Consider the following 11,679-nt stretch of genomic DNA (forward strand, 5'->3'; position numbering starts at 1 on the left):
ATTTCGTTAAATCTGTAAAAAGTAATTAGTCTTGCTATTTGTACCGGTGGCCATGTACAAAGTTACATTAAATAGTGTAATGTTTTTACAGAAAACAGCGTAGTGTTAAGAAAAGTGCCATTTCCGGTGGCATACGCTATTCTAAACTGTTGTTCAACAATAAAATGTGAAAGTAAACTGATCTTTTACTGAATTCATTCATAGCTAGGTACTTATGGACGAAAACAACAGACTGCATGCACTTGTATGAACAAAATAAGAAAAAAAATTGTATGGGACAATTTTTTACTTAAAATACAGTTGAAAGATAGGGATTCTTGAGTATAAACTAGAAATAACATAAATATATCAAAAATATACATTTACAAAAAGTGGCAAAAAAAGCAACGCTCTAATACAGCCTACTAAAGAAAATTCAAAAGAGTTTCCCAAATTTCCCAACGTTTTCCTTTCCGGTTTTCCCATTATGAGAAAGGGACGAACCTATAGTGTTGCCACATTTTGATTTCTACTTTTTTTTCTAATCTAGTCCACATTGTTTGAGCAAATGGTTTAACTGCTGTTATAAAAGATTACCTTGACCTAAATTGCTGTATTGTCTGTGGTTTGACTACACGCTTTTTTCGTTGTGCGTCGAGCTGTCAAATTTGGTGGTTCTTGTTCTTTTTCTTGAAATTTATCGAAGCGAATTAGGAAAAGTGAAAGAGTTCATACAAGTTCTGCAAATATTGTGACTTGGTGCTTTAGGATATTGTGTTTGTGTGGCCCAAAACGGAAATAAAATGGCGTTATACTGTGCAAGTAAGTGTTTTTCGCAACAGCGTACCGGGTGACGCTTTTCATTTTCACTTATTTCAAGTGATTCCTAAACATATTTTTTGTAAATTCGTGATAAATATTGACTGTTATTATACTTTGTTTGCAAATGGGGAGCGAAGATGTTGTATCAAGTATATATTTGAGATGTTTGTTAAAGTATAACCTAACTTTCGGTTGTAGTATCGAATGAGGTGCCAGAGGTGCCAGTGGTGTCTCCATCGTCGGGCTCCGTGTTCGAAAGGCGCATCATCGAGAAGTACATTATAGAAAATGGCGTCGATCCCATCAGTGGCAAGGAGCTGCGAGTTGAAGATCTTATTGAAATCAAAAGTAAACATTCATGTTTAGCATTAGTACACTCTTTTACCACGATAAACCTTTAGATCAAAATGGACTGTAATGTAATACCAAAGCACTCAACTTTTTATAACTGTGCAACAGGTTACAAACTACTCCTTCAATACCTGTCTAGTAAATGCCTGAGATATACTTTGCTTCAATCCTGTAGGTCCATGAAATGGTAATGATACTAACAAAGGTAATTAATAAAGGATCGAATAGAAAAGAACCTTATTTTTTATCTTATTACATACTATTTTAAAACCATTATGTAATTTTTTTTAAAGAAGTTCTTGAAGAATAAATCACTTTTGTAATAAAAATAAATAAATGTAGGACATTCTTACACAGATTGACTGAGACCCACGGTAAGCTCAAGAAGGCTTGTGTTGCAGGAACTCAGACAACAATATATACAATATATAAATACTAATATACATAGATAATATAATATATATTTCTTCCCGTGGGTGTCGTAGAAGGTGACTGTGGGATATGGGTTAAATTGTGGTGTAGGCGAGAGGCTGGCAACCTGTCACTGCAATGTCACAGTTTCATTTTCTTTCAACCCCTTACTTGCCAAGAGTGGCACTGAAGCTTTAGTAGTTTCATGTGCTCTGCCTACCCCTTTATGGGATACAGGCGTGATTGTATGTATGTATGTATGTAATATACATAGAAATCATCCATGACAGGAACAAATATCTGTGTTGATCACCCTTACCAGGATTCGAACTCGGGACCGTGGTGTAGCAGGCAGGGTCACTACGTGCTAGGCCAGACCGGTTGTCAAAATAACTTAATATTTGAAAACAATTTGATTACTTTCTAGCCCCTCCAATTGTGAAGCCAAAGCCTCCAAGTGCCACATCTATTCCCGCCACACTGAAAAGCATGCAGGATGAATGGGATGCCCTGATGCTGCATGCCTTCACGCAGCGCCAGCAGCTTCAGACAGCCAGACAGGTATGTTAGATTCAGCATTGGGTGGAGCGAAAAAACACTTCTGGAAATAGCAAACAATTAAATCCACAAAAATCTATCAATATGATTTGAACCTTCTGATTTGAGCCACTAAACTATTTCCAAGGTCCAAGTAATATATGTAATAATATAAACTTTGCTTGTTCAATATTCTTCTAAGATATTATTTTACATGTTCATAGGAGCTGTCTCACGCCCTGTACCAGCATGATGCGGCGTGTCGTGTGATAGCGCGCTTAACCAAGGAGGTGACGGCGGCGCGAGAAGCCCTCGCCACTCTCAAACCGCAGGCCGGCATCGCTCAGCAACCTCAACACCCGGTATGTATCTCTGTCTAGACCTTATCTCGGTAGTTTATGGGTTAGGTAACACTAACAATGGTGGATATAAGAGGAGTCATTTAAGAACCAACCAAACCAATATCATTGGTTCCGTTTTGTGCCTAGCTTGATTACAACCAAGCTCTCCGCTGAATCTTACATGTCACCCTACAGGATGGAGATTACAATTTCCACTAATTCTCGTATCATTGGATAGGCACAAGTAGCCGCACGTAAGTTTAGTGCTATTAAGTGAAATGTGGAGGGGATAGTTGCGCATAGGGACGCATACTTTTTGCTCTTGTATACTATAGGAAAATGGGAATGGGTAGTTTTTGACTTCTGCACAATAACGGCCAGTGCTACAGTTTCCTGCCGCTACTTGTAGGCAGATTCAGTCCCAGAATCAGGCGAAATAATCTTGTAATATTGTTCACAATATTCTCAATAAGTTGAGATTATTCTCTTTTGTCCCATTTGGATAGTAATAGTGTTTATATTTCCAGACGGAGGCGGCGGGGGCGGGGGCGGGGGCGGGGGCGGCGGGCGGGCCGGCGGCGGTGGGCATGTCGGCGGGCGTGGTGGCGCGGCTGCAGGAGCGCGCCACGGCGCTCACGCAGGAGCGCAAGCGCCGCGGCCGCACCGTGCCCGAGGGGCTCGCCTCCCCAGACCAGATCCGCGCCTTCCTCACCGTGGCCAGCCATCCCGTCAGTATAACCTGTTCTAGAGGAGATCCGCACCTTGAGGCTAATTCGGCCGGTCTGATGGCACTCAAACTTTACTTGAATTCATACTATTTATTGTAATTGATGACATGTAAAAGTGCCCCTGTGGCCTACTTGCTGAATAAATGTTTTTGATTTTTGTTTTTAATATGGTTGGCATGAATAGAATTGAATGGAATGGAAGCTTAAGCTGACATTATTGCTTAACGATGCTAAAAACATCATTGATTATAATAATCGCTATGACCGTGCTGCCCTCATTTTGTCGGCTTTTGAAGTATCAAATTAGTTCCAACGGCCGCCCGTTAGCAATAATTTTGGCATACTCATAAGATGACGTGTATTTATGACAGTCAATGCCACTCTGTTGCCAAACATTGTCAGTACAATTACAGGTCGAGAAACTTACCACACGCCTCTGAGTATCAAGTATTTAACCAATTGACACTTTCTATGGACAAAATGTAAAACATCAAATTGTGTGCACTCAAAAGTTACTATCATTATTGTCTTGAAGTATAAAATGTGATTTTTTTTGCACAGGGTCTCCACTCAGCCAGTGTGCCAGGTATCTTGGCTTTGGATATCAACCCCACGGACCACAGCCGCATTCTCACTGGAGGAAACGATCGCAATGCTACCGTCTTCAACAAGGACACAGAACAAGTGGTTGCTATTCTCAAGGGTCACACAAAGAAGGTCAGTTTGTACTCCATGGTTTTAATTTGATCAAATAATGACGTTGAGGATTAGAACATGGAGCCTAGGGGGCCATCATGGGGGTCACGTGCCCCCCTCCTGGGGCCTGTTGGCCTTTACCACAAATAGACCCCCCTGGGCACGAAGATGAATCCGCGCTGGATTAGAATTTAAAAATAGTTTTTGGTTTCGCAACCGAGGAATTCTTACTTCTTATGCAGCTATTCGGCCAGAATTCAGGCACTCGTCCCATCAAAAGCGAGTAAACAATGAGCGTTTCTATCGCCGATAGCACAAAGGAGAAATAAGAATTTATTGTGATTATTTGGGTTCCTCACAGCTACTATGGGCATTGCTTGAATTTCTAATATGGTTCTACGATTTTTGTACGTTTCTCCAGGTCACTCGGGTCATCTACCACCCCGACGAAGACACCGTCATCACGGCCTCGCCTGATCACACTATCCGTGTATGGAATGTGCCCACGTGAGTACATTTCGGCCTTTAAAAACCCTCGTTGAATATTTTATTCTAACTGAATAGATGTTGTTTCTCTGATGTGAGCATTGTGTGGAATGAATAATAACTTTATTCATAAACATTCAGTTAAGTCGCTAATACTCGTTAAGCTCTTTTCGATTGTTTTTCGAAGGAAATTAAAAACATTCAAAACAGGTCGGTCTGAGGAAATACTTCAAAAGTCCTAGCCCGAGACAATCTCACACTTGGCGGCGATTCCTCAGGATAGTCATGTTTTGAACTGTAACTACCTGACAAATAACCTAGTATACCATCTTTTTTAGATCTCAGACAACGGTGATCCTGCGCTCTCACGACGGCCCGTGACGGGTCTCTCCCTGCATCCTACTGGCGACTACGTGCTCTCCACTTCCACCGACCAACACTGGGCCTTCTCTGATATTCGCACCGGCGCCTTGCTCACCAAGGTACGTGCTGAATTTGAATACCTTATATAGTCTGTATATCTCTTGTCAGATTACTACGGCAAATGGCAGGGTCGCCATGTGGAACGGGAAGTACGGCAGCAAGTAAACAACTCTAGCTTGATGTAGACTGCATTTATGAACACTGGCAAAGTTATGATATTTGACAAACGATATTGGGTGAAGCATATATCGGGAAAGTAACACTTATTTAGAGATAGATTATCACTTGAACTTGCATCGTGAATAAATTGAACATGCCATAAAATCGTGACTCATGTTCAGACATCGGATTCCGTGGGGCGAAACTTCTTGACAGCTAGGGACTTCCTATATCGATAAACTCATTTATCGATACTAGTTCTATATACTAGTGACCGCCCCCAACATTGTGTGTTTAGTAACTATTGTTCTGAAGACCAGTATGAAATTCATTCAAAGCGTCTAAAATAAATAGCGTCGAAATAAAATTTGACGAGTAAACTTTTAAAAAAATCAAATTTATAAGCAAACCTTTGTGTGATCACTAGTATTTAGAACTAGTATCGATAAATGAGTTTATCCATATAGGAAGTCCCTAGCTGTCAAGAAGTTTCGCCCCACGGAATCAGATGTCTGCTCATGTTACTCTTGCCGTGGATTGATCCTATTGTTAATTTGTTACTTATTCTGTATGTGTAACATATCTAAATTTGTCTAGATTTGATAAACAGAAACAGTGAATATACCGACTTATTTTCGCGTGCGCACAGCGTCTACCTTTAGACAAGTTTAATATTTTATGAAAGTTTAGTTTTTTATTTCAAGGCACAGAATCCTAAAATGACTCAACTTTGGTACGTTTCCCAAAGTCATTATACTTATTTATTTACACTCAGGTCGGTGACTCCTCCGGCGTCAGCCTAACCACAGCGCAGTTCCATCCTGACGGCCTCATCTTCGGCACCGGCACAGAGAACTCCCAGGTCAAGATCTGGGACCTCAAGGAGCAGAGCAACGTCGCCAACTTCCCCGGGCACGTCGGCCCCGTCACCTCCATCTCCTTCTCAGAGAACGGTTACTACCTAGCTACGGCCGCTGAGGACGCTTGCGTTAAACTATGGGATCTACGTAAGCTTAAGAACTTTAAAACTATACAACTAGATGAAGGGTATGCGATTAAGGAGCTGTGCTTCGACCAGAGCGGTACATACTTGGCTGTTGCTGGTTCGGATGTGCGCGTGTACTTGTGCAGGCAGTGGCAGGAGTTGAAGGTGTTTAATGAGCACACGGCGGCGGCCACGGGAGTCAGGTTCGGGAGACACGCGCAGTGCCTCGCGTCCACTAGTATGGATCGTACGCTGAAGTTGTACGGTATTGAGTAAGATTCTGGTATAGTTTAGTAGGTTTTTAATTGCAAATTACAAATGGCGCCCAGTTTTTATAGGATAGTCGCGAGGCATTTTTGGCAATAGGTTTAACCCTGTTACGATAGTTTCACTTTCGTAAAATTAAACTTCGATTGGTCAAGTAGTTTCTAAAACAGGACAGCGAAAGAGTTTATACGCGCCTAAAGCATATATGCGATTTTACACTCAATCAGAATTCACTCGGATAGAAAAGTAATGTCTTAGAATAAGTTTTATTTAAGGATTTATTTCTATGTAATCAATTCCATAACATTGATATCAAATTGTTGACGTCGATGACTTATTTTTGTTATTAAATAGCCAGGATGGTCTCTTAAAATGCAACATTGAGAGTTGACATCCTATTATGAGTGTGCAACTACGAGCGATTAATTTGTAATTTCGACTTAACGTATTCTTTGGTACTACTGGAGTTTTTAAATACTGATAGTTGTACCTATAGATAGTGACTTATTAATTAATTTAGACAAAAAAAGGAATATTGATGTATCAAGGGAAAGATTATTAACACATTTCATGAAATAATGCATGTAGGTTGAAACTGTAAGTTGTCATGCATGACTGTGTAGCAGTTATTCTGCTGATATAGACGGTAAAGCTATGTTGTAAAGGTTCGCTTTCATTTCACTAAGTGTAGTACATCAAACTTTTAGGTAGGTTATTTTAATTTGGTTTGGACTCTACTAGTAGCGTATAAAATGAAGTGAAGAACCATGCCATGATTTATTATTATCAAGTATTTTAGAGGTAAACTATTTTAACAATGTGCTCCTATCCAAAGCTGAACCGGCATACAAGTGATATTAACGACGAAGTTTTATTCTGTATAATTACTTTAGACGGGAGCATTGGTGCCGTGCATTTTCAAAATAGTCTATCTGGAAAGGTAATAAACAAATTTCATTCATTTGACTTGATTTTTGTGATCATCATGATAGTTTAAGTATAGTATGAGGAATTAATAGGTATGTATTTGAAATTAGGAATATTATGTTGATCAATTCTATAAATATTATGTTAATTTCATAATGCATCTCTGTTAATTTCTACATATGCTCTGTCCTGAAAATAAATATATTAATTTGAAATAATTCGGTATTTTATTGAAGCAGGTTCAAGTAAAAACATTCCCAGTGTTTGTATTTTTATTTTTATAAATTACATTAAACAATAAAATTTCCTTCCCTTCAAATCTTTAAAATATAATCATTATATACACTTAACTTACAGGAATATTAACATAAACAATATCTAACAAATATAAGTTCGTGGTCTCTACGAAATTTGATATACATATATATTTACTTATGCAGTATATTTGAAACAATTCGTTTAGGACGCTTAGAAGTATATTTACGAGTGCAGGCTGTTTTATTTAAATATTATACTCTGCAAAGTGGACATGTTTGTCAGTAGAGTGAAACCAAGTTCTGTAGGCAGCAATTTTAACCCTTTGAACGCCAAGAACTGAAACTGGTCGTGTATCGTCGTGCCCACCACGCCAATAACCACTAAAGTGGCTACTGTCAAAGCAATTGTCCTGCTGACAGATAAGGTTTATTACTCGTTATTTACTAATATTGGCGTGTTGGCTACACTTTGACGTGAGGGCCAAAGCGTTCAAAAGGTTAAAAGCACAAACTAGTGTTTATTAAACATCATAACTTCATCATGCTCAGTTTCCGAGGTGAGCAGATAATCAAAATGTTGAGTACATGACCTGAATATTCACCACACAGAGTATATTCGAACAATTCCACAAATCGGGACAAAAAGGACTTTATTGTCTATAAATATCTGTTAATATGATTAACTGTACATTTATGTAAGCTCACAAAACAACGCTTAATAAAATTCACCAGAAAGAAACGAAGTTTTGTAGATCGAGATAAAACTTGTTTCATACAAAAGATACCTTCTAATGATTGCTACTTTTAAATGTCTGCTAAATATTGTACACTAGTTCCTTGCCCTTACATCGCAAACAATTTCAGCAAATCCACACAATCCTGTTAAAACCATCAAATGAGGCTGTTCACAACAAAAGGTACCTTATTCTGTTACCTTTTCATATGGAAAACCATAAATACTTTTAATTACATTTTAAACACTGGATAGAATGATAAACCACTTATCTGCTATGGACCTAAAACTAAAGTAGGTAATTATTAACTTTTAGTTCCCTTCTGACGCCATATGCTTCATTCAGTGTCTCGTAATATATGATATTTGACGCCGTAAGCAGCGTATGGCGTCAACGGGGAAGGTTTGAAATGGAACTGTACAAAGGCCCCTGCGTATTTGCGAGTGAAACGGTGTCCCCACGAAATAATTAAAAAAAATCTTAATATCGGATCTCAGACCAAAAACTTACACTATCATTATCTCTGAAAGATTATCATTTCGATCTTTATGCATAGGCAAAAAAGTCCATATTAATTACAACCTTTTTAAAAGAAAGTCCTCGGATTATTTCCTACTTAAAACTTCTCATATAAAGCCAATAGCAACTCTACAACATGAGGAATGATTAAATTTATAATTTGCATTGGCTGACCCTACATAAAGCGAGGCCGGAACGCGAATTAAATCTGCTAAAATTAGCATTCAATGTTTGTTAAGGACCAATTATTTCACAAATGCACACGAAAGGTAAGTACTCTTATACATTTCTGGCGTATAAGTGGTCGTTCAATATCAATCAGTTCGTCCTAATCGCACTTACAAATAGTGCGATGGGGACGGCCTGATGTTTTATCCTTTATCGCGCGACCATGCTTGCCTGCCTGAAGACGATCTATGTAATGCCAGTATCGCATATGATTGTATTTTCCCAAATATTACACACGTTTAGATATAAGTGTATTTTTTGCTCAGATGTGATGATAACAACTTTATAAATATAGAAATATGATACTGACTATCTCTAGATCTGCAATATCGCTATATGTGTTAGTGTTTAGTAAAACGTCCCACTTTGTCGATAACCATAAAGATGAGATTTGCTTGTATCTTTGTATGAATAAACTGACAAAGCGGCTCTATAGCATTAGTTGCCACAAGAAAAACGGTTTACATAGACGGTGGCGCCCCTATTATTGTCTATTCTTTTTTGCCAGGCTGTGGTTTTCGTTGAGTTGTCTATTTCACAGAAGCACCGAGCGTTTTCTAACAAATTTATAACTAAATACAGTGTTCTTACATCGATTTTCTCATCAGTATTGTTTTTTTTTCTGAAACGCTAAGATAATTAAATATGTAAAAATTCCCTGTGGCCCATTTACAACATATTTAATATATATTCGTATGTATACAGAAAAGAGTAAGGTTCTGATGCCAACAGCTAAACCTCTGTGCATATTTTATAAAGAATTAAATCTATTAAAGTATCTATCAAAAAACTTGGGAATGATGACAATTGCACTGAATAAATCTTTGTGGTTTTGTGTGGTCTGAAAGTTAGTGCGCAATCACTGCGTCGTTCACCTAAGGGGTAAAATACACAGAAGAGACGCAAGTCCTAAGACACAAAACGTAATTTAAAAAACGTCTCCTCAGTGCATTTTGTACGTAAGACGTGGTAAGACGCGAACATAAGACGCGCCTCAAGCGTGACACTGTTTTCATGCGAACGACTCAGTGTAATTGCCGCTTTAAATATGACAGCTGTCATCATACCCAAGCTATGTGAATAATACTACAGGCGAGAGCACAAATCAACTATTGATAAAGTTCATTATGTTTAATGCTGCCTTAGGGCCCATTTAGACGGTACGACAACTCGCATACGAGTTTTATTACATTGCGGTATTTGTTGGCTGTGCAAAATTGTATGTGACCTCAAAAGCCCGCAGTGTAACTAAAATCGCATGCGAGTTCGCACGTCGTCTAAATCAGGCCTAACTCACTCTTTATTAGGCAGGCTTTTAACACCTAAGCTTTTAAACTATTCTGAAATCTTTCCCTGATATTTATCAGCCTAATCAAAATACCAATCGTGTACACTCCGTACAAAACAAAATGTTTTTCATCACACTCGCACACTAAATGTGATTTTGCACGCAGGCGGAGCGTGAGTTATAGAAAAATCGTTCTCCCAAGGGAGTTATGAAATTTATAGTACCGTACTATTTAACATTTTTTATCTTTTTATATATTTTTATATTGCAAGTGTGATGAAAAACATTGTGTGTAACTCGGGGAGTATGAGTATTACAAACTCGAGTCTTTAACTTACTCTCGTTAGTAATATTCAAATTCCTACCCTTGTTGCACAATGTACTATGTCTGTGTCGCACTGATATGAAAAGTTTAGAGTGACTACGCGGTGCAAACTATTGGCATTTTGGCTAGACATAGATCCCTGGTCAGAGCGATACCATTAAGAAAAAAATAATATTAAATATCTTATTTAGAATTAATAAACTGACGTCTGAAAATTCGTAATGTTTAAGCACTGGTCCCACCGCGAGCAAGTAAGCTATGAGCTATCGGCTATAAAAACGAACAAAAGATAATCACTCCCGTGTAAATAAAAGAGACACGGCGATGTTTATAGTTACTCGAGCAGCGGTGAGCTATCAAAATAGCCGTGTCGCTTTTATTTGCACGGGAGTGCTCATCTTTTGTTCGTTTTTAAGGACTGTATCGATAAGTATAAGGACAAAACAAACCTCGTCTAAATGTTGACATGTGCATAATTTTATATTATTATGTTCCGAGAGTATGATCTGAAGGTATTGGTAAGCACTATTTGATATAAGAAAGTCTAATTTTTATTTTATTTTAGAGACTTTATGGTACTTTCATTAAGGTCTAGCAAATAAATTTCGGACAACCCCTATCTGGCTTAATTTGAGAATATTTCAATGACTGTTTGCACGATTTCAACAAACAAAGGTTAATATGCTGCCAAAATATATTCTTTAAGAGTCCTCTTCATGGTTTTTCAATTGGGTACTTGCAGAATAAATGCGGTGAATTTATATAATTAAAAAAAACGCTATTTTGAGCAACGTTCCGGATTGTCGTAAATTTTTGATGCAAGCAGGATGAGAGAAACAGATAAAAAAATTAGCCATAGGCCAAAGTCTAATTGACATTCACGGTGTTTGAACAGTGCCTAAACCAAATCGATATAAACAGTGTATGATAGTTAAATTCGACATCAAAGTCGGAGTTAGAGGAAGCACCATGCCACATTCTATAAATGGCCGCCATACACAGATCCTGAACTTTATTTCTTAAAAATAACTATGGCTAGACTATGTCCAGATATTCTGCTTTGTGGATCATATGTCGTTGAGGTTCACACAGTACAATTTTTTTTCGCAATCGTATCGTTTTTTACGCACTTTGTGAATTTTCTAGTAGCATTTGTCCGGAATCGTAATTGTTACTCGGGAGGATTAAGTCAATACTGTCTAAACCACTTGCTTTA

General features: G+C 38.2%; 1 protein-coding gene across 1 annotated transcript; it reads left to right on the forward strand.

Moving 5' to 3' along the window:
- The first annotated feature begins 637 nt into the window (after positions 1 to 637).
- Positions 638 to 8,754, forward strand: LOC125227733 (pre-mRNA-processing factor 19). Its single transcript, XM_048132040.1, is given in 10 exon segments — positions 638 to 801; positions 1,000 to 1,149; positions 1,991 to 2,124; positions 2,325 to 2,462; positions 2,969 to 3,169; positions 3,731 to 3,886; positions 4,287 to 4,372; positions 4,690 to 4,727; positions 4,730 to 4,833; positions 5,709 to 8,754. Coding segments are annotated over 10 exon segments (1,512 nt in total). The 5' UTR covers positions 638 to 782; the 3' UTR covers positions 6,195 to 8,754.
- Positions 8,755 to 11,679: the final 2,925 nt, after the last annotated feature.

Source organism: Leguminivora glycinivorella, chromosome 7, assembly GCF_023078275.1.
Source record: "Leguminivora glycinivorella isolate SPB_JAAS2020 chromosome 7, LegGlyc_1.1, whole genome shotgun sequence".
NCBI classification, from domain to species: Eukaryota; Metazoa; Arthropoda; class Insecta; order Lepidoptera; family Tortricidae; genus Leguminivora; species Leguminivora glycinivorella.